At 31.1% G+C, this 22,014-nt stretch overlaps 3 protein-coding genes across 4 annotated transcripts; all 3 read right to left on the bottom strand.

Moving 5' to 3' along the window:
• Window positions 1-1,927: 1,927 nt before the first annotated feature.
• LOC114378007 (agamous-like MADS-box protein AGL12) lies at window positions 1,928-7,315 on the bottom strand. The gene is made up of 7 exons (XM_028336506.1): window positions 6,940-7,315; window positions 6,745-6,829; window positions 5,127-5,188; window positions 4,473-4,572; window positions 4,326-4,367; window positions 2,450-2,491; window positions 1,928-2,325 (listed from the first exon to the last, which is right to left on the bottom strand). Exons 1-7 carry the CDS (start codon window positions 7,119-7,121, stop codon window positions 2,224-2,226), a joined length of 615 nt encoding a protein of 204 aa, XP_028192307.1. The 5' UTR covers window positions 7,122-7,315; the 3' UTR covers window positions 1,928-2,223.
• Window positions 7,316-8,829: 1,514 nt separating this feature from the next.
• LOC114378006 (beta-fructofuranosidase, soluble isoenzyme I-like) lies at window positions 8,830-13,632 on the bottom strand. The gene is made up of 7 exons (XM_028336505.1): window positions 13,024-13,632; window positions 12,373-12,381; window positions 10,579-11,408; window positions 10,049-10,210; window positions 9,727-9,953; window positions 9,546-9,633; window positions 8,830-9,368 (listed from the first exon to the last, which is right to left on the bottom strand). The coding sequence occupies exons 1-7, from the start codon at window positions 13,346-13,348 to the stop codon at window positions 9,165-9,167; spliced, it is 1,845 nt and encodes a 614-aa protein (XP_028192306.1). The 5' UTR covers window positions 13,349-13,632; the 3' UTR covers window positions 8,830-9,164.
• Window positions 13,633-15,970: 2,338 nt separating this feature from the next.
• Window positions 15,971-21,676, bottom strand: LOC114380445 (trehalose-phosphate phosphatase A-like). 2 transcript variants are annotated; one of them, XM_028339513.1, is made up of 13 exons: window positions 21,625-21,676; window positions 21,252-21,344; window positions 18,442-18,925; window positions 18,206-18,346; window positions 18,034-18,105; window positions 17,758-17,883; window positions 17,583-17,639; window positions 17,391-17,492; window positions 17,197-17,274; window positions 17,022-17,091; window positions 16,858-16,928; window positions 16,662-16,754; window positions 15,971-16,461 (listed from the first exon to the last, which is right to left on the bottom strand). In XM_028339513.1, the coding sequence occupies exons 3-13, from the start codon at window positions 18,736-18,738 to the stop codon at window positions 16,399-16,401; spliced, it is 1,170 nt and encodes a 389-aa protein (XP_028195314.1). In that variant the 5' UTR covers window positions 18,739-18,925; window positions 21,252-21,344; window positions 21,625-21,676; the 3' UTR covers window positions 15,971-16,398. The 2 variants fall into 2 exon arrangements, with proteins under 2 accessions (XP_028195314.1, XP_028195315.1); XM_028339514.1 differs by lacking the exons at window positions 21,252-21,344; window positions 21,625-21,676 and adding an exon at window positions 19,257-19,391.
• Window positions 21,677-22,014: the final 338 nt, after the last annotated feature.

Below are 22,014 nucleotides of genomic sequence, written 5' to 3' on the forward strand. Positions count from 1 at the left end.
TCTTATTGCTAAAGCTCTCGTTACTAATATAAACGTATTAATAATCATATTTATGATTTTGTGTCAACCATAATGAATTTTTTGGTTTGAACAAGGCAATAGAGATAGAAATTTTGACAATGGAGGAGAGAAAATATATCCTCTTAATTTTTTTGGTGAAGAAATATATCCTCTTAATTATTTTTGTAGAAGAAGAGAAAAAATGAAGTACTTTATTATTATATCCTTCATGTAATAAATAAAGTTCTTAAAAGTTTACTTTATTATTATATCCTCTTAGACACGAGATAAAAAATGAAAGTAAAAATTATTTTATTCAAAATATCAAAATATTTAATACTTATTTTTAAGTATTATAAAACATTTAACAGAATATATTTAATATATGTATATATATACACACAATTATAAACAGTTTATTTAAAAAAAATGCATCATATTTCTCCCCATTACTCCATTTTCTTCTGGTCAAATACTACGCAAAAGAAGTAATAATAAAAAAAAAGCGATGATTTACATAAATTTTGTGTTAAACTTCAGTCAGATATACGAATGATAATGTTAGCCATCAAATGCGCAAGAAAGGCCATTTACACAACCACAAAAAAGGTGCATGGGCTTCAACTAAGGAGACAATCATTTTTTTTTATGATTAAGGAGACAATCATCTCCCTAAATAGCTTACATATATATTATTTCTTGAATAATATAAGAAGATTAATAAAATGAAAAATAGATATTTTTTAAATTAGTAAAATAATAAAATGCGTGTGGTATCAGTATAACAGACGACTTTTTCTAAGTAGGGACAATAATTAAGTACATGAATATGTAGTTAATTACAAATTATTTCAAAAAATTAATTATAGATTATACTAATTATATTATAACATGCTATTTTTTATGAAATAATTAAATTCCATTTTAATAAAAAAATTTATTATATGCATACATTATAAATTTAAATTTTGATTTTAAAATATAAAGACATTTTTTATTTTATCAAAATTTAATGTGAAATAATTATAATAATAATAATAATAATATATGATTTTGTAACTATTTGACATTTTTTATTTTTATTTTTAAATTAATAATTAATTTTAAACTTCTCTGTAATTTATGTTAAATTTTCCTTTAGTAAAAAAATAGAAACATGTTTTGACAATATACATTCGTGATATGGTTGGATAGGAATGAAATAGAACGTAAATAATAAAAAATAATAATAATAATAATAATAATAATAATGGAAGTAAAAAAACAGAATATATGAATTATTTGGATGAATATAGATAAAAAGGGGGAAAAGTGACTATTTTTTTCGTTTATTTGAATCGGTTAAAAAATAAGTGAAAATAAATAAATTGTATAATATTATTACTCAATAATAATACATCTCCCTTCCAAATTCATAAAATGCTTCCAGTTTGGTTATGATTACTTATGAAATAATAATAATAATGATTAATACAAATCACAATGATTTATGTTTCTCAATTAAATAATTTAAGATTTAAATTTCAACTAATTTTTTAACATAAAATAAATTATTTATAAAAAAATATTCATCTAAAATATACTCACAATCTCCTATCAAAATTTAGTCACTTACATCTAGGGAAAGACTAACTCGTACCAATGGTGAAAGAAAAATGACATGATTACTTATGAAGTGGACGCTTGAACAGAGACTCAAACAGGAGGATTCACTGACTAAAGCAAACTCATATTGAAAATGGGCCAGCATGATCTAATAGCAGTTTTTTTTATATATAAAAATAATAATAGCAGCTTGTGTTAGATTTATGTTGCTTTTTGCATCACATTTATCTTAATTCTCACCCTAATGTTAGTTAAATTAATAAATGAATAATTAGTCATTTAAACTATAAAAAAATTATTCTGCTTAAATAATTGTGATTTCCACGAAATAAAACATTATACAAACATATTACATTACTGATCATGACAGAGAAAAATTAATAGTCAGAAACCACACTTTTCTGTCTTTTACATTAAAAACTTATCTATAAAAATATTAGGTTGCCACAATATTAATGTTACAAATTATTGCAAAGCTTGCACACCATTTGGTAAGTAAGATAGGCACAATGTTCATGCTTCATATATACTTCACTTTTTAATGTTATGAAGCATAGCCCAGTCGTCATTCTTTCCCTTATTAAAGCATGTAAACAAAGCATTGTAGAAACAACTCATTTAATAGAGTTGAAAAACCTCATCTTGTATGATTAGCGGGTACGAATTCGAAGTATCAGTAGCAAATTGAGCAAAGTTAGAAATTGCAGTATTCTCCACAATCTGTAAAATGTAATGATATATTAGAATTATTTTCAGACCAAAGTATAAAATTACAATATATATATATATATATATATATATATATATATATATAAAGAAAATGCATACTTGATAAAACTATTACCTTATCATGGAGATATTTATTTGCCGCTTTAAGTGTTCCCTCCTTCAATTCAAAAAGGTAAAAAGTTAGTTCGCTCATTGACATAAAAAAATTAAGAATTACACACATACACTCGAAACAGCATTCTAACATAAATTGAGGTTCCATCTGTATGTTATCACATCTCATTAATTAGTTGTATATGTGGTTGAGTATTCTAAAAGGTTTAAGTCTCATATTGCTTGCTTTTATAGGTTTTTAATCCTGTATAAATCACCTTGTGTTTTGAATTTTCAAATAATTAGTTAGTAAAGAGCATAGGCTTGTGCATGTGAGGTTCGGTTCAATGAACCCAGTACAATGTAAATTTGCTAATTTTTTCCCCATGATAATGAACCTCATGGACATTTTTTGTATTAATTAATTTTAATTGAAAACCCTAATATTTCAAACCCTATTTTTAAAAATAAATAAATAAATACAATGTTAACAACTTTAAGCAAAAAAAATAAAAATCAATTATCTGACAAAACTAAAACAAATCAACTATTTCAGTGGGAATACAAAAATAACTTAATCATGTTATTATAAATTAGGTCCTTACATCTCATACACATTACTAAAGGAATGAAATTTGTTTATAGGCCCTCATCCTATAATGTCAAAGAAAGAGTTAGTTAATTTTCATTTGAGTAACCTATATTTGTTTAAAAAATCAAGTTGGCCTTAACTATACATGCACACACATCAAATTTTGGTACGAGAAGTTAGAGGTGCAATGAGTTGAACCATTCATGAATTATTCAGGCTCAACTTGTTAATAGCTCATGAATATCTCAATTAATATCTCAATTATATATATAATAGAAAAAATAAAATTGCATATATCTTGTTATTTGTATGAAAACGCTTAATTGAACAAAAACACACTTAATTGGAAAATTGAAAATAATTTAAGAAAAAAAATTCATAAAAATAAAAGTAATGAAGTTATAAATGAGTCAAACAAGAAAAGTTTAAGTTTTATTTTTTTTAACAAGTCAAATTCATGTTTTTATTAGATTCATTTAAATAAATGAGATAATTTAAGCAACTCATGTTTTTCATAAGTCAAGTTTAAACTTCAAGTGTCCAATCTAGTTCAGTTCGTTTACATCCTATGAGAAATCATAAGTCTTACTTTCATTTATTGTATGAACCTATGCTCACGGTCCTTTTAGACACATATATTTCGTCTTCATTTATTGAGTTGTTGTTTATTTCCTAGCTTTTTTATTAAACATTTTAGGCAAAAAAATTATAATCTCTTTTTTCATTTGTGTTTTAGATTTTTCCTAGCTTATGAGCTTTAATTGTATATTATAATAATTTATTTATAAACTTTTACTTGTGTGCGAGATAATTATAAATTAGTGTGTTTAATTTCAGTAACCTATTTGTCTAAAAGCATTTTAACTAAAAATGTCTTAACACTTTAAGTTTATAATCCTCTTCCTTATTTACTGTTTTTTTATTTGTTTCTAACTTGATATTTGTTTTTGAATAGAAGTAGGGGATTAGACCTAAGAAGATTAAAACTACCACAGCATGATAATGCAAAATGAATATTTATTATTGTAAATTAGTGTGAATCATGATTGCTGAAAAATGTTTTGCAGTAAAAGTTGTTTAGTGTATTGCACAAAATTGGGGTTAAAATTATAATTTACTCTAATAAATATTTATTTTTGTTATATTTTAATTTATTTACATTATATATGCAATATATATATATATATATAATGAATTTTTTATATATTTTCTCTAAATGCAATATATAAATTTACTAACAATGATACAATGACAAGTAAAATATTTTAAAAATATGTAAATTCAATAATAAGTTTTGCTTACGTACCTTATCTTTCAAAGCTTGAATTTCTTGTAACATGATGTTCATCTGTTGTTCATCATATATATGCATACTAGTTACTTATCCATGTTTAACATAAAAGACAATACGTTAATATTTTTACTATATAACAAAGTATTTGTCAGTACGTACTTTCATTGAACGAATATGATATATCCAAGTTTCGAGATTCTTCTCTAGCACTTGTAATTCATCAATTGTCATAGTCTTATTTCCTCCTCCAAACAAATGCCTAAGCAATTAAGATAATAATAAGATTTAATTAATTTTCCGACTTATTTATAAATTTTATTTCTTATAAAATTATAATTATACTTAAATAATTGATTTGTTTTAAAGAATTATAGAGGTATAATACAATTATGTACATAAGACATTTTCATCTGAAAACAACAACACACAAAGATATTTTAGTTTTTATCATTTTGAAGAAGATAACTACATGTATGATGTATTTATGCCATAAAAATTAATTAACTAATATCAGTAATCTGATTTTATTTTTCCCTTTGATTTTATAGGCAAGTGCGGAGGTGTTTTTCCACCCTCTACAAACTAATGTTATTCCAAGTACCAACTAGAAATACCACATAACCATTTCATTAATATCGCTAATCAAGACATAGCTAGTCAACAATAAAAAAAAAAAAACTTGAAATCTTGGGGAAGTACAAAATTAGTTAATTATTCTAATTTATTTTTTTATTACATTAATTATATGTATTTAACGGTATAATATTTTGTTGGAAAACAAATAGTATAATAAAAAAAATCGACATTGTGTACCTGATACCCTTTTGCAATGTTTGGATTTCTTGTTTTAGCATGTTAGTTTCCTCTTTAGCATCCTATACAATAATTATGCGATAAAGTGAGTAGGACTTTGAATAAAAAAAACATCATCGATCATAATAAACCAAGCATATAAATTGTCAATTATTAATAATGACAATACAAAAATAGATACATAACACCAACAAATCATTAATTTCCACAAAAAATAGTCATCAATAAATTTAATAAATATTTTGTACTAATAACTTTTTAGTTAAAAAAAAAGGTACATAATAGGATATAAATAAATGTAAATATTTCAAGCATACCACATACAACATACTACAGTTGAATTAATGCTTATATCAGTTATTTTGTACCCTCATTTTGCATTCTCATTGTTAAACATTATTTTTTTTCATTTTATTAATGATGTAGCATATGATTTTATACAAGAAATGTAAAACAATATAGTTATCGGAAAAAAATGTAAAACAATATGTAAAAATTTGATGTGGATAAAGGAAAAAATGTTTTTCCTTCAAATCCTTTGAAACTCTCTTGCAAATTTCCTAAAGACACTTCTAACAAATATTGATGCAATAGAAGATTATGCTCATTTAATTCTCATGGATCATAAGAATAGGATGAATGAACAATTGTTTGAATTTGACTTAACTGTATAGAGGAAAAACAATGTATACACAAACAATTTGATCAGACTTTGCATTTTTTTATACCATATCTTTTTTTTTTGTTTTCAAAAATTATCTTTTCATCTTTTTTAATATTTTATTGGATTTTTTGTTTTTTTATCTTATTGTATACTTTCTCATTTTTCCCGGAAAAAATTCTTTTAAAATAAAGATTTCTAAAGAAAACGTGTTTGTTCCTATTTGTACATATTATCAATTTATACATCTTATCTTGTTTTCTTACACTCCTTTTTCCTTTGTATGTTTCATAATTTTTCTTTTAATAGTTTGACCAAGACCATGTGTTGAAGAACCTAAATACAAATAAGTTGTCCCTGCTCAAGTTGTTATATTTGAAGAAGGCGAGAGATGAATGCAACAGTCGTTGTGGTTGTACTCTTTGGTCGACTAACAGAGGGAAGCTAAGGTGAAAGCTCGCTCTTTAGCGGCACTGAGTATGAGATTCAAAGGCAAGTTTTTGGAGGTATCACTGTGCATGCCTTTAATTTGTTTAATTTAGTGCAATTTGATATACACGGTTTGGTCGTATAAGTGTATGGCACTCATACACTTATAACCCTTTAACTTAATTACTAATTTGTAAGCGACTAGTCATGCTAGATCTTACAAAACACGACATACTAATAAGTAATTATAGAATCTAACCCTGTATGAAGTGGAGGGAGAACAAACATTAATTCGGTGATTACTGATTATATTATTACTATTATTTAATAATGCATCGAAAACCATTGATGATTCTTTTATATATTATAATGACAAGGATGATTATTCCATTTTTAATTTCTTTGACACCAATAAAACTTCCCTTATTGACTAAGCTATTTTGTTCATTCTCCTATGATATTTGAAATTGATTAATGCACACATAGCTAGATAGCATAGAGAGAAAGAGAGAGTGATTGCGTACGTACCAGAAGAGGATGTGCTTCAGGTGCTGCTTCAGGCTGAGCTCCTCGTGAGAACTTCATGTACCTCTCAATGAGCCCTTGCATGGTTCTTTCATACATATATATGAACCAAGCAGAAAAAATGAAAGTGAAAACTCAGAGACCATAATACTAATGCATACATGTTTCAAGTATATGTAGAGAGAGAGAGAGAGATACCCTTTGGTGGCTAGTTCATAGAGCTTTCCATGGGCAGAGAAAATGAATAGGCCAATTTCAGCATCGCACAGCACAGATAGCTCCTTAGCCTTCTTAAGAAGCCCAGCTCGGCGCTTGCAGAAGGTAACTTGCCTGTGCACAGGGTTCTCAATTCTCTTCAGCTGAACCTTTCCGCGAGCCATTAATCAATGCTTAATTTGCATTAATTGTGAGTATGATGATGAGTTTGTTTGTTTGTGCTTCTATGCACACAACCTCCCACTAGTTTGAACTAGCTTCGAGGTTGCTGCAGCCTGCAGGTACGTACGTAGTACCCTTTCTCTCCGACTTTGATCTCTATCAATCTTGCTTCAATTTTCTGGGATTGATTACCTTATATAATAACCATATATTAAATATAACATTCACCTCCCACCAAGGGAATCATCACTTATTTAAATACTAATAATAATGTTAATGACAAGTAATGTATTCTAAGAAATATGTGACCGCGCCTACTTTCCACCACATTAGCTTTTTGTTTACTCTCTTATATCCATCAGTCAGAAGTGTATGGATTCCAATCAATTTGATGATAAATCACATCAAAGCATGTGATACTAAAGGTGATTCATATTATGGTGGCTGCACCCATAGAATATGGTTCATTTTACTAAAATATTTCTGCGCAACCTTTATTCCTGATTTCCTGTGCGCCCAACTGTATATATTATATCGTGCATATATGAAAGGGCCAAAGCAAAATAATATATATGCTACTCTGTTCTGTGCCTTTAGGAGAAACTGCTTTTTCCGTACATTAAATTAACACAAATGGCTTTCCTGGTGGATGCTAGCTGTGACATCAGACCTGCGAAAAGTTACAGCAAGTTTATCATTGCCATCCGTTATTCACTCTTAGAAAAAGTTACATTCCTGATGAACAACTGGTGAGGAGTAGAATAATCATCCAATTTGTTTGAGATAGTAAGAGTGTTAATGAGAGTTTTCTTCTTCTTCTTTGAAGAAAGGAATTGGACTTTCACTGTACTTTTTTAGTTAGATTGAAAGATCATCTTATATCAGAAGAGAAACAATATAATTTTATACTTTAATAATGGAAATATTTTGCTAGATTAGGTTTCGTGATTTTTTCTTCTATTCTTACACTTTTATTCACTGAGGATGTAATTGGAAACCCGTTTGAAGCCTTGTAAACAAAATTTTCCGCTTTCGAAAGCAACAAACCTACAGAAGAAATGAAGGGATGGATTAGCGTTTAGTTGAATTTAACCGAATTCCAAACACAAACTGAATAGTGTTGGAATAAAACCAGGAATCAAATAAAGCAGAAGAAAGTAAATCATTAAACGGTCTTGAGCTAAACTATTATTAAATCATATCAAATCCTGGAACTATTCCCCTGATAGGCTGATTATCTGTTTTCCTGGTCACATTAATCATGATGCACTCTGCACTGAACTACAGAACGAGGAATCATATCATATTAATATCAATATATAGTCAACATCCGAATTTTCTTGTATCACAATTGGGTCCAATAATTCAAAGTGAATAATAGAATTGGGGGGTATAGCATAGCTTAAATTAAAATTGAGCAAGGAATGCTTCCAAAGAAAGCTGAGTGCCATTAAGTATAATGTAATTGACCAAAATTATTTTTTAATAATTCTTATTCATTGCCATTGGCCATTGGCTCTTGCTTGTCACTTTATAAACAAAAAGTATCGAGTTAAAGCACGATAAATTAACTTGACGCTGGAGAAACAATTGTCAGGACAGTGTTTATATTCAAGAATAAATATATGCTGATAAGAAATACCATAATAGTAGCAAATGGATAAATATGAATCTAGGAATTGCATCAATAACAGGAAAAACAATGATACATGGACACAATAACACCCATATGCCATTTCAAAGAATGAGAGAGAAGTGTAAGAATGATATGTACTATAAAATGATAGGAAGAAAAAGAAAAAAAAATACAATAGAAGGGTCTCCGTATATAATTACTCTAGTGGTAGACTTTAATTACTCTTGACAAATTCCAAATAATATGGATATCCATGGCATCGGTATGCCTACAAAGCTGTAATTTATACATGTTGATGCCACAAGACTTTGTTGTTTTGATTTGTTTTGTTTTCCTTACTTCGCTGGGGCAATAATGATAACCGTTTGCAAAATAATAAAATGCAAATGTGCATCCATAGCTTTGACTTTCACAACTTCTGGTCAAAGGGAAAGGGGCGTATGAAAGCTGAGTTCAATTGCCAAATCTTGAGCGAGGCCTTGATGTTTATGTCCGTTGCGTTGTTGAACAGAAACAATCTTGCAGCTCCATATATTGCTTCTGTTGGATAAACTCTAGATGAGATCACTGTTCTCCCTCCCTGAGCAAAGCTCTCAATGATTGAATGGTCCACCTGAATCATATTGTAAATTTAATTGTCACATGAACTTACATAATAATGCTAACCAAGAAAGCAGTTTTATCCTAAACTGAAAATGTGTAAGAATTCCTTCGTCCAGAAACTAAATAAGAGCCACGATGGCTAGCTGATGTATACACAGTAAGCATTATATATCTTATTCATACTTACCAATACCCTCATTGATAATTTTTCATCACTGAGAACAGGAACTTTGCTTCCAAAAACGAGCTTTGAAACATCAGGAGCCTTTGATGACCTATTTTATATCCAATAACATTTCATGCTCATGAGATTAGATTTCACGGTTTTGGTCTTATTAATTCAAGTAAGCAAATGAAAACTATAGTACCTAGTTTCATCAACACAGAAGGAAGTGGTTGAACTGCCATCTTTAGTAGTACTAGAAAGATGGAAATAAATTGGTGTTAGTTCAGAAAGATGGTCATCTGCAATAGCCAGAATACCGAATGGTCCCAAAGCACTTCTATCAACAGCTCCATTTCCACATCCTATATTGTCCTTGCCACTCCCTTTGGATGCTAAAAATTCGATTTCAAATTCAGCAAATACGTCCAACTGAAAATTTTTCAAGAAATGTATGTATGAGTTAACTATATATTCACAACTTATGCAACAAAAACCAAGTGAGTAGCTTAATGCTATTAACAAACCTGTGTGGCTGGGCCTATGTCCAGTGGCACAACTGAGCCAGGTTTAACCACAACTCCTTCAAATTCGGAACTGCCAAGTCTTAAGCTTTCTACTTCTTCCACTGGCCAGTGAACCAAATTAGTTCTAGTCTTCTTGTCAAACACTACTGTTCTTGGAATAGTCTGATTTTTTTTTTTTAAAAAAAAAAAAAAAGAAGAAAAGGTGTGGATGAGAATTTATAACAACCTTAATTAAATCCCAATATGTAAAATTTGATAACTCTTTCTGCCACTGCCAGAGTTCCTTTTCTTATGAATTCGAGCGTTGTCAATTGTCAAATTGATATTTTTTGCCAAATTAATACTAGGTCTTTAAAATGAATGCTGATATGCGAGGTAGAGTTGCCTTCAAGTGTTTGAGAAACTCTTGGTTAGCCTTAATACATCTAACTTGGACAGACTTGGCAAGATAAGTATTTACGCATGATTAATATTTCGGTGCCCTTTAAATAAATTCACTCAACTCAATTAAAATGTTCCATGCAACATACCTGGAGAGATGCCCAACCCTTTTTCAAGTCAGCGGTTTCACTATCTGATTCATTAATCCAACCCCACAGGATCCTTCTGTTTTTGTGTTGGTCATAGAATGTCTTTGACGCATAGTATCTGCCATAGTCCAATTTGAACCCGATACCCACATCCTCATGCGGGTTATCGGGCACCCATGTATCATTTTCAATGAAGTATGTCCCAATTGCATAATGATCCACCTTGGTGTCATCCAAACTAGCCTTCAACACATGTTTCACATCGTTAGGCCCGTTTACTGAAACCGGGTAAAAGTCCACGCACTCCCACATACCCGTTCCCGGGACTTGGTGCAAATAGTGATCATTTTGCTCGTAGTGGATGAAATCTTGGGTTTTATAAACCAATGAAAGACCTGTCCCGTTGAGCTTTGAGCCAATGGTGATCCTCCACTTTTCATCTGGCCCAAACCATGCAGTGGTTGGGTCACGAAAATCCTTTGGCCCAATGCCTGGTGGAGGGGCCAAGACAGGGTTATCAGCATATTTGACCCAATCAAGGAGGAGGGGATCAGATAGGTTGGCGGGGTAGGCAAGATTTTGGACTTGCACGTTTTGATCGGTGCTACCCGTGTAGAGCATTAGGATTTTGCCATCTGGCAAAAGGGTTGCTGAACCTGACCATACACCGTTGACGTCAAACCACTTATCTGGAAACAAGGCAATGGGAAGGTAGAGCCAGTGAATCAAGTCTCTGGATACAGCGTGGCCCCATGTTATGTTGCCCCACACGGCTGAATCCGGATTGTATTGGTAAAATACATGGTACCACCCCATGTAAAACAATGGACCTGCAACAAAGGATATATAATCTTGTCTTAACAATATTACAAATTTATCATAATCAATATCTTTTAACAAATGCGCAATGCATGGGAATAATAAACTGCTTTCCCAATGTTTGACACCCATATGATATTGACTTTTTCTTATAAAAACATGGACCCATGCATGATAGCTTCAGCTGAAAACAACGTGTTGGGCATGCCCAGAGCTGCTAGCCAAACTAAAAGCCGAGCTCAAACTCTAAATCAAGCTAGCTTTTAATATAATTTTGTTCATTTTTTTCACTGAAACTTCCAAGTTTATCCCTTGACATTAACGTTGCCCAATTCAGAGTTATGAAATTCAAAATTTCATAATTTTAATCATAAGAAGGAAAGTATAACTTGTCAACACGATGGATTCCAAGCTTACGAATTTGAAGGTAACAAAGCAGTGAATGAAATGAGCACGGTTTTAGTTGCGTTATTAAATTGAATTTTATATACCAGCAAAACTGTCTATCACTATGATATACTATACTATTAATATAAACTTAATCATTAAGCTTATTTAATATATTTATAGTTAACCAAAAAAGTCTTCATTCATTTTAAAGTTGGAAAAATTTTTCTCGTATTTTTAAACGAAAAGTACATCTTTAAATGTAAATATGTGATTCAGATTAATTTTATGAAATTCCAAATCATAAGACTCTATATGCACCCAGAATCCCAAATAGAGGCATAGCCTCTTACGTTGGCCGAACCAGCTGATTAATTATATCAATGAAAGCTAATTCAATACTATATTTATAGTTAATTAATATTTTTTTTAACTCGTGCTATAATCAAAATTCTTATTTCATATATGTTTGCAGATATTATAATTCAAGAGATACCAGCAAAACAGCATTTTTGAAAGATAAAGAAGTCAAGAACTAAGCCAAAAATAAATAAATATAAAGACTAGTTGGCAAATGAACAGACGTACCGTTAGGATCTGAAGCAGATGAGACCAACAAACATGCGCACAGCAACCCCAATAGAACAAGAAGACATTGTTAATTAGCCTCTTCAGAAAACGAAAGGAAATGAGGGGAAAAATGGAATAAGGTGCAATTTTTGAAGAGATAATTAGTCATAAAAATATCAACAATATATTCTTTGATATACTTTTTATTTTCTGGTTGATTTAATCTGGGTGTTACAAAATAGAAATTTCATTAAATAACAAGAGTCCACTTTATAAAAAAAAAATTACCCTATACTGAAAATACGAGTTTAAATATATATTTTCAATCATTTAAAACATGACATTTTTTAATTAAATTTTTTAAAATAATGTGTTTCTAGACTCTCTTTTTTAAGGCAATGTGTTTTTAGACTGTGATGAATCAGGAACTAAAATGTAGTATATATTTTATTAATTATGAAATATTAAAAGCAAATTAAAAACTTATATATTTCATATAATAAAAATGTACGTATTTAAGTCAAAAATTCATTTAAAGATCATTAAAGCTAGAAAAAAATGTAAGTCTTGGTTAAACACGTGTGTACTGTAAGCACTTAAATAAATTAATAGCTGGACGTGTATGTAATTTGACGTGGCGTCGACATTAGAAAAGTTGAGGTAGCTTACCGTTCATCCAGTTCCTTTGAGGTTGAAAATGGAAAGCTGTTCTTTGCCAAGATAACATTGCATTTGTCCAGTTATATGAAGCTTTGTGTGACAGATATGGGTTTGACTTGGCTGATACACCCTCAGCAACCCCTCTAGCTTTAGGTATTAATGTGATATTGTTTTCTAAGCTGGGCTCATGGCTCTGAAGGTTTACGATGATAAGTGCAAACAATGACATCAGGACAATGAAAACAAGGGTACCCTTTTGCGTTCTCCTTCCACTTTCCCCTGTTGGAGGATTCAGCAAGGGAATTTGCGGAGCATGCTCAAGATCAGGGTTCATGGCGGCCTAGCTTGTTATTTTCTCGTTGAGTGTCTATACTAGCTATAGTGTTAATGAGCAGAAATGACAAAATGAAACTTTCACAGAGAAAAAAAAAAGGGAAAGTGTATAATTGAATATGGATAACCGATTATAATGATACGGTATGGGAGAAGTTGGATTGGTGGTTCCAATCTAACTGGAGAGTGGAGAGCAAACACGGAGAAAGAAGCAAATTAAAGAGATGGAATAAATACATATATATAGATATATTGTGGCAACATAGAAGGACAGGTGGGATTTTTGGATAAAAATTGGAAATCAAACTATTCTATAGTACTGCTTATGGACATGAATTATGAAAAATAACAACTTGATTATTTGATGTGCATGTAGGTTTGCACAAGACAAAATGGTCATCTTGACCGTTGTCTGCACGTAACTTCATACTTAATTGAGTTTTTCATTTTCTTGGACGGCTATATGGAAAATTAAAATAATAATAATATAACTATATGTAGGTCAAATAAACCATTAAAAAGAGCTCTTTGAAAATTCAATGAAAAAATGGTGTAATTATTTCTAGATTATAAAAGGTACAGATATTTTTTTGCTTTTTAATTTCTGAAGTTTTATTTTACATTTCCAAACTAATCATAAACGTTTTATAATTTTTTATTATCAAAACGCTAGTTGTGAAAAATATATCAACTTCTTTTAAAATATTTCAAGCACAAAGTGCTGAAACAAAATTTCCTAATTTCAGTGATAGTTCTTTATTCACGACAAGCCGTAGGTACACTTAATTCTATATTATTGAAAAAGTTATAAGAGAAATATAGTATACCGTACGTACCATAACTTTAATTAAGTAACACCATTTCTCCCAATTTTGAAAGTATTGGGGAACTACGGTGTTGGTGTCGTACATTGCACAAATACGCCAAGTCGTTTACCAATCTACATACGTATTTCATATACCAATCAAGTATATATGTGTCTGTCCGTCGATTATTCTCTGATCAACTCACCAACCGATCCGCTTCCGTTGCCTACCTCAATTTTATATATATTCTATTCATCGATTTTCTTTTCCATGAATGTGCGTGGCTAAAATGATTTTGGAAACAATATGTCATTTTAATTTTAAGGATTTATATCACATTTTTTTAATTAAAAAAAATACTATAACAGGATCTCACAAAATGGGGATCTATTCAAACAAAAGAATAAATAATATTAATTGTGTATGTTATTTAAAATATGTCTAATACGTTTGGTTGTAAAATTTGATATTTTATTATACTCTTTTATTGAAAAAAAATATATATTAATTACGTCCCTACATATTTATAGACGCCACGCCATCGTGTGGATTTGATAAGGACAGGACAGGGGATGGGAGAATAGAAAAGTGGCAAAGGCAAAGTTTCACGCCAATCATCTTTTTCTTTTTATTTTTTTCTTCTTTTGGTGAATTTCACGCTAATCACCTAATCCCTGAGATAAGAACTTTCTCTCGTAAAATGCTGTATGAATGACGAATCTTGTGAATCTATGTAAAACTCTCTTGTTTGAAAAATGAAACACTTTCAGGCTTTCCGCTGGCTGTGTCCATATAATTAGTGAATTTCTCTATAAACACTTACAAAAGAAAATTATATAAAATAAAAGAAAAATACATTAAATTTCTACCTAAATTAAAATCAGTTTATATCCTGTAGTTTTTATAAAAGTTAAATAAAAAGGAATTATATAAAAAGTAAGTGTATAAGTTAATTTTTATCTTATAACAAAAGTTTAATGGATTTTTAGTTTTTATTTTCTTATTCTATTAGTAGTTTAGTACTTTATAGGAAAGTTTATACAAACACAACCTAAGAGTATATTTATGGGATTAAATGTTTTTATATTATTATAAAAATTATTAAATTTATACAAACACAAGTTATCACTTACAAAAATTATTAAATTTTATAATAATTATCTTAAAGATCATATCAGTGTTTAACATATAAAATAGTGTTAGAAAACATATTAATAAAATACTGACTTAATTTTAATTTACGTCTTTACTTTAAAAATGGTTTTCATGAAGAAAAAATCGTGGCATGTAATGTTTTTAAACTCAAAAAGAAATTAGTCTAAGAAACTAAGAGTCATAGTATTGCTTAATTTGATCTAATAAATTAACACAACATATCTTTGTTATACATAAATAATATCAGTTCATATCTACATAAAAACTAGTATAGCTCTGAAAAGATGACTTACTGGTTGACAGCCCTGGTCTTTAAAACCATAAAGTTCAAAATAAAACACTATCGACTATTTGATTAAAGCTCTTATTCCTCAGTTCCAAAGCCGTAATGTTCATTGGGCCTTTTCTTTTTTTCTAGAGTTTCCAATTCTAATTAGGCCTCCAGCATACAATTAGTCCTTCCCAATTGGCTAATCGGCATCAGACAATTCCTCATCAACCAAGTCATTGGATCCTTTATACGTGGGGAACTTGCACAGAGACAAGACTCCAAATCCCGTGCCTTGCTTCTTTTTTTTTTTAGCAGTGCACAATAAAAAGCTAGTAACCTTTTTTTTTCTTTTTTCTTTCAATGGGCAAAAGAGCTAGCTATCACGGATATCTCATCAAAAGCTATCATAAATTATATTATTCAAACAGTCAAACTACATGCAAAATGACTTAACAAATGAATGATTTCGCATGTGTGACTCCCGTTTTAGTGGTTAGATATAGTGATCAAAACTGAAACATCAATGATTAAATATCAATACATTTGTAATGAGAGAAGGAAAAAAAAAACGAAACAACTCAGCTCATTCTTTAATTCTTTAAGATATTTATAATTATGAGTTGACGAATTTACAGCTACCACAAGAGCTTCGAGCAAAACAACTGGGTAGCGACAACGCTGTTGTTACCAAAAGAGGTTCTTCTGTGCGTAAATCTGCTCCAGTAAACCTCTTGGAATGTTTCTGAGAAAACCAAAATCGAAAAAAGCTGTTTTTATGACATAGTATAGTATAGCAGAGTATATTCTCTCCTCTATACACTATATAAGGCTTTTTAAGGTGCTTGATTTCCACAACACAAGGGACTTGAGAAATTCCATGACCTGTGGATACAATGATAAGGTAAATTTAAGTTAGGAGCAAATAATACCAACAAGATGCCACAAAGAATTATACCCAATGATCTATAGCATTTTACAGTGTCTGTTGCTAAAAGCTTTTTTAGTATAAAAAATGAACAAATAACTACAAAAAAATAAATTCAAACAAAATATATAAACTCAGTTAAAAATGAGAGATTTACCTCTGATGGATCACGAAGAGAGTAAATTGCGTTGCTTTCTTTTGGTGCCGAAGACACCAAGATCCCATAACCTTTATTTCCCTCTCTCAAAACCTGTAACAGATTGTTCCATATCAGTATTAAAGAAATCAACAGAGCAAGGTGAAAATACAGGGAATAGGTGCGCCACACAACATCACTTAAACCTAAATATTACCTTAAATGCATCTTCGTCAGTCTGATCATCTCCAATATATATAGGAAGCACATCATCACAATTGTTTAGCCCTAAAAAACAATGTCTAATGTCAGTTACTGTAAAACAATGAACTGTGATCATTAAAAAAAGAAACTATATTAAAAAACAAAAAATGAACTCACCAAGTGACTCAAGTAAAAACGTGACAGCTTTTCCCTTATCCCAGTTAATCACAGGTCGGATCTCTAAAACCTGAAAAATAGTAAGCAAAAATTATAAACGAGAAATCTAAGCATTGAACAGTTGAATCTCCTAAAAAATGACTCAACAGGTTGGCTTTGGCTCTAAAAACAGTACCTTCCGCCCATGAGTTAAGCGCAAACGCGGATAGCCCTTCAGAACATCATGAACATGTTGCCCCACCAAATCCCAATACTGTATTATTAAATTGAAAAGAAAAATATTTAGAAACATAGCAATGGTAATAAATTAGGAAAAAGGCAAATCAAGTTAGCAGAAAATTATTAAGCATAAGAACACAAGCCTATAACCTTTTCATCTACATTCCGGTAGTGCACAGATACACAAAATTTATTGTTCTCAACTTTAGCTCCTTTAATGTCTTTCGTACACTCTTCAAGAGAATTAAGTACCTGCTCAAGCATAAGCCAATCAGGATAACATGTTCTGATGAAAAAAAAATATTGAAAGGTGGCTCATGTTAGTATTTTTCAAATGCATACCTCATTAATCATGGGCAGAAATTCCGCAGCAGGTTGGAATAAATTTACTTCCTTACCCTGTAAATTTAAAGATAATAACAGAAGCCATTTAATAAAATAATTCAAGAAAGAGAACAGAAAGTGAGAGAGATATTCATAAAACAGATCACAGATAGAAACTTTCAACTCCCAGTACCTGCTTGTCTGTAGACCTAATGCAATTTGGGTGATTATCAGATACAGATTGTCTAACAGGCCCAATGATGTCCATTCCATGACTACCAGCATAATAGAGTTCTGTTAGTCCTACAAATTGATATACCTGAGCCAACAGGGGTAATTCGAAAGTTAGAACGAGCAACTGACAAGGAAGCTTCTTGAAAGCAGGAGTGTATGCAGTGGTGCTCAGATAGATAAGGGAATTAAAAAGAGATAGAAAATTGTCTGTTTTTTATAAAAATTGTTCAACTACCTTATCACGGCTTCTTCCACTAATTATTGCTGTTGGAAAATATTCTGCCACCTTTTTAACAGCAGCACGCATCTACAGTGTTGACAGGATTGTAATTAGCCAAAGAAAAATGAGAAAAGAATAAAACCCAATTGATGTTATGGATAGTAAACCCAAGGAGAGTACCACATACATTGTCGGACATGAAAGCACAGTCAGGATTATCCACAATTGGTGAAAGAGTTCCATCATAATCCATAAACAGCGCAATTCTTTTCCCTTTTGCATAGTTCATGATTTGATCAAAAGATGCAAGTGCGGATGGGTATTTTAGCTGTGAAATTAACAAATATGAAAAAAGAAATAGCATAAACAACCACCTTATCATTGTGAAATTCAGAAAACAACCAAAAGAGAAGTATGTAATACCAGCCAGCTAAAATAAGCACCAGCAGTTTCAGAATCAGATGATGCAAACCCATGGCCAACATCCTTTGTTATCTTCCTGGCTGGAGGTGAAGATGATTTCATGGCATCCAACCAACCACTAGAACGAACATCTTCAAGAATTCCTGTCTTCTTCCTCGGGATAGTCAATAACATTCCATGTGTAAAGGTTGTCCCAGCATGGGAGTAAGGCAACAAACTGGAATGCACACCCAGTCTAGACTTTGTTACAGGTGCAGCATCAGTGAGAACAGGAGTATGATTCGACTTCAAGTCCATGGGATCCAGATTTTAAATCAATTTACAGTCCAGCAACAATGTAAGAACTTTAAGGAGTATAGAGTACCAATCAAAATAATATTTATCAGATTTCCACTTCACCCAACTCTTTTATCAATAAAAAACCACCTCTTTAATGTTTTCTTGTCACTGCTCTTGGGGTAACAGTCCATCAACTGCTGAGCTCCTGAAAATAATGATCATATGTAATTGATTTACTTTAAAGTACTTGAATATCAGGTGACTGGAATAGTTTAAACAAATGGAAATCTTGAGTTTGAGTCCACTTTTACATCTTCCTATCAACTACCAAAGTGATAAAAGAGTTGCAGGCATGTATTGGAAACATGATTTTTAAATATGAAAAAAATATATAAATAATAAGCAGCATCCAATAGAAATGGAAAAACAACTTGTAGGTCTGACGGATGTGAGAGAAAACAGTGCACATGAAAATGCTAAAATCAATATCAAATCAATAAATAACGAAAGATGCTTGGGATGTATAGAAGTTATACTATGAAACGCATGAAGCAAGCAGAAGCAAGAATGGGAAGCAGAGAGCGGAAAAGTGAAGGGAGACAGCTTTAGGAACAGCTGTTATCAAAAGCATAATTATATAACAAATTTTTAACAACCATTTAAAAAATAAAAGGCAACGAAGTATTATTGATTCTTCCTATCATTTATTTATTCAATAGAAGGATTCTTCCTATTAATGATTGGTCTAAAAATGCAATTCACTAAAATCCAAATAAAGACGTTAAAGTGTCCATCCTACTAGTATGAGCTATATACATACACAAAGCACAAGTTGGCCTTAATTGACAACTAAACATTACTGAGGTTTACCTTGAACTATAGTTGAGTAATATATTAGAGTTAGGAACATGTTTATTCATGTACTTGTATATGAAAAGATTGAAAGAGAAAAAGCATCTATGACAATAGTATGCAATTACACTTTTTCTTGCTTTTGTAATTAGAATATTAAAAAAAAAGGAAACAATTTAACAAAAGGGAAAATGAAACAGTTTATCCTAGATTGCTGCTTATAAAATTGTACAGCAAGAGCAGGTAATGAACAGAAGAATTAGTATCATTTTCACATCATCTGTCGCTTGAGTAATTAACTATTATATTGACAAAAAGAGACAATCATGACTGGTACTAAAGGTAAGGTTCTCATTGCAGATTCGACTCTTTCCATATAAACTCAATTACCCCAACTTAACAGGGATAAAAGAAACCCATTTTAAGAAAATCAAAACAATACATACTCTTCCACACTTGATTACTAAAGGGTACTCCACTCCAGGAAAGGTTTCATTCAATGAGAATTGATCGTGACAACGATGAATGTTGTAGATATTTATTAAAGAATGGACAAACTACTTATATCTACTACAGAGTAACAACTAATTAAACATGACATGATTGAAATCACTAACAATGACTACAACACATGATGCAGAATAAATATGAAAACAGACCAAATTACACTTAAAAAATCAGGAATGAAAAAATCCAACTACCACTAACAAGAAAAGGGAAGATAAAAAATTTCAACAGCTTAAGTGTACTAAGCTGTTAATGATTAATGAAACAATTAAGAAATTGCTGATTTTCTGCATAATGTAAAGGTGTACTACCCCACTTAGTGGACACGAAAGAAAACAATACCATATGCAACCACACATCTTGGGCCTACAAAGAGTGGGAGTCAATAATACATATGGACCCAGAGCATAAAGATTCTGTGATGAAATAGACAAACTGACATAGGAATATCAATAAACAATGAAAAAGAATACAAATTTTCCCAAACTTTGTAAGGCACATTTCCTTCAAAACCAATTGTAAATTACAAGAATTTCCACGGTATAAGTTTAAAATACTCCGAAAGACAACCCCATGACCGGGAAATTGAACACAGAGTGATGTAGACTTCAGAAATTGACTTTTTCCTCATTTCCTTTATATTTTGCATTCTTTTAAATGGTTCACATTAGTTTACACGATGAGGACAACAAACAATTAGACTAAAAAAAATCAAGGGTGTAAACAAGCAAATCACATCAGAGCATAATCAAAAACAGCTTCAGGGAAGACAAATCAGAATCAATAATCGAAAGTACCCATCTCACGGGTCGGGAAAAACTGAAAAAACCGAATTGACCAATCACTCAAGGATCGGTCAAAATAGAATATGATTAACTAGAAAAAGAAAATGAACAAAAAAAAAACATTTTTTCAATCAAAATGAGTTGAAAAGAGAAAATAAAAAGGTGGCTTTGTATCCTAGATTCTGACCAGCTCCCAAAACTTTTAACACGAGATTGAATATATAATAATAATTACTAAAAGCGAAGGTAACACGAAACATTTACAAGTCAAAAACGGCACCGACCCTTTTGAATGTCTTAAAACTAAAAGCAAACAAACAAATTGGAAGGCAAATAAAATAAACAGAGGAAAGAGGGCAAAGAAGAAGAAGAAGAAATATACTTTACCTAAAAAACGAGCTCCAACCAAGGGAAGAAAGAAATGAGATTAGACATGAATCTTCAGAATCAGAATGCGGATTCTTGTTTTCGTCTAAATATCTTGAAAGGCGAAAACGAAGCACCAGTCAGAAGAGAGGAATACCAGATTAAAAGACGCAAATACTGATATTGTTTTTAGTTTGGCGGCCAATAAAAAAACAAAAAGGCTAAAAAGAAACAAATAAGAAAGGAGACAAAAAAAAGGCACAAGTTGTTGTTTGGCAGAAGCTAAAAATGGGGTAATATTATGGGCAGCCAAACACGGACACAGAGACAATAGGGAAGGCAATGCGTTATTTGTACTTTCGGGGAGAAACACGAAAAGCGCAATAATATTCACCTGAAAAAAATAGTAAAACGAAACGAAACGGTGCGCAAAGCAAAGCGGAGAAGAAGGGAAGAAAGAAACAGGTAAATAAGGATCGTGGTATTTATAGCGTTTCGCCCCCTCACCAAACGTGCTTCACAAGGAAACCTTCCTCGGTTGTTGAATTGGGAAACAGCACTAATAAAAAACGCCCCCTGAATTCCTCTTCTCGCCCCCCGCGCGTGGCCTGCACTCTCCAACTCTAAAGCTGGCAGCGCGTGATCAGAGATGACGGCGCGTGGGTTCCTTATGATTAACGCACAACCAAAGTACGAAAAGGGAAGATTTGATTTCATTGGTTCGCGAACCCTTATTTTGATTGATTAAATTAAAAATAATAAGGGGAAAATGCTGGAGTGTGTG

This window comes from Glycine soja, chromosome 12 (assembly GCF_004193775.1).
Source record: "Glycine soja cultivar W05 chromosome 12, ASM419377v2, whole genome shotgun sequence".
Lineage (NCBI taxonomy): Eukaryota > Viridiplantae > Streptophyta > Magnoliopsida > Fabales > Fabaceae > Glycine > Glycine soja.

What these genes read in the sequence shown, in the direction of transcription:
- LOC114380445 (XM_028339513.1), bottom strand. Translation starts at nt 18,738, where the DNA reads ATGGACTTGAAGTCGAATCATACTCCTGTTCTCACTGATGCTGCACCT. An exon ending in GTGCTTTCATGTCCGACAAT is followed by an intron (nt 18,106 to 18,205) that starts GTATGTGGTACT and finishes TCAACACTGTAG; the next exon opens with ATGCGTGCTGCTGTTAAAAA. An exon ending in GTTTTTACTTGAGTCACTTG is followed by an intron (nt 16,929 to 17,021) that starts GTGAGTTCATTT and finishes ATTGTTTTTTAG; the next exon opens with GGCTAAACAATTGTGATGAT.
- LOC114378007 (XM_028336506.1), bottom strand. Translation starts at nt 7,121, where the DNA reads ATGGCTCGCGGAAAGGTTCAGCTGAAGAGAATTGAGAACCCTGTGCAC. An exon ending in ATCATATTCGTTCAATGAAA is followed by an intron (nt 4,368 to 4,472) that starts GTACGTACTGAC and finishes GATGAACAACAG; the next exon opens with ATGAACATCATGTTACAAGA. An exon ending in TTCAAGCTTTGAAAGATAAG is followed by an intron (nt 2,492 to 4,325) that starts GTACGTAAGCAA and finishes TTTGAATTGAAG; the next exon opens with GAGGGAACACTTAAAGCGGC.
- LOC114378006 (XM_028336505.1), bottom strand. Translation starts at nt 13,348, where the DNA reads ATGAACCCTGATCTTGAGCATGCTCCGCAAATTCCCTTGCTGAATCCT. An exon ending in TTCTGTGTTGATGAAACTAG is followed by an intron (nt 9,634 to 9,726) that starts GTACTATAGTTT and finishes GATATAAAATAG; the next exon opens with GTCATCAAAGGCTCCTGATG. An exon ending in AATTATCAATGAGGGTATTG is followed by an intron (nt 9,369 to 9,545) that starts GTAAGTATGAAT and finishes AATATGATTCAG; the next exon opens with GTGGACCATTCAATCATTGA.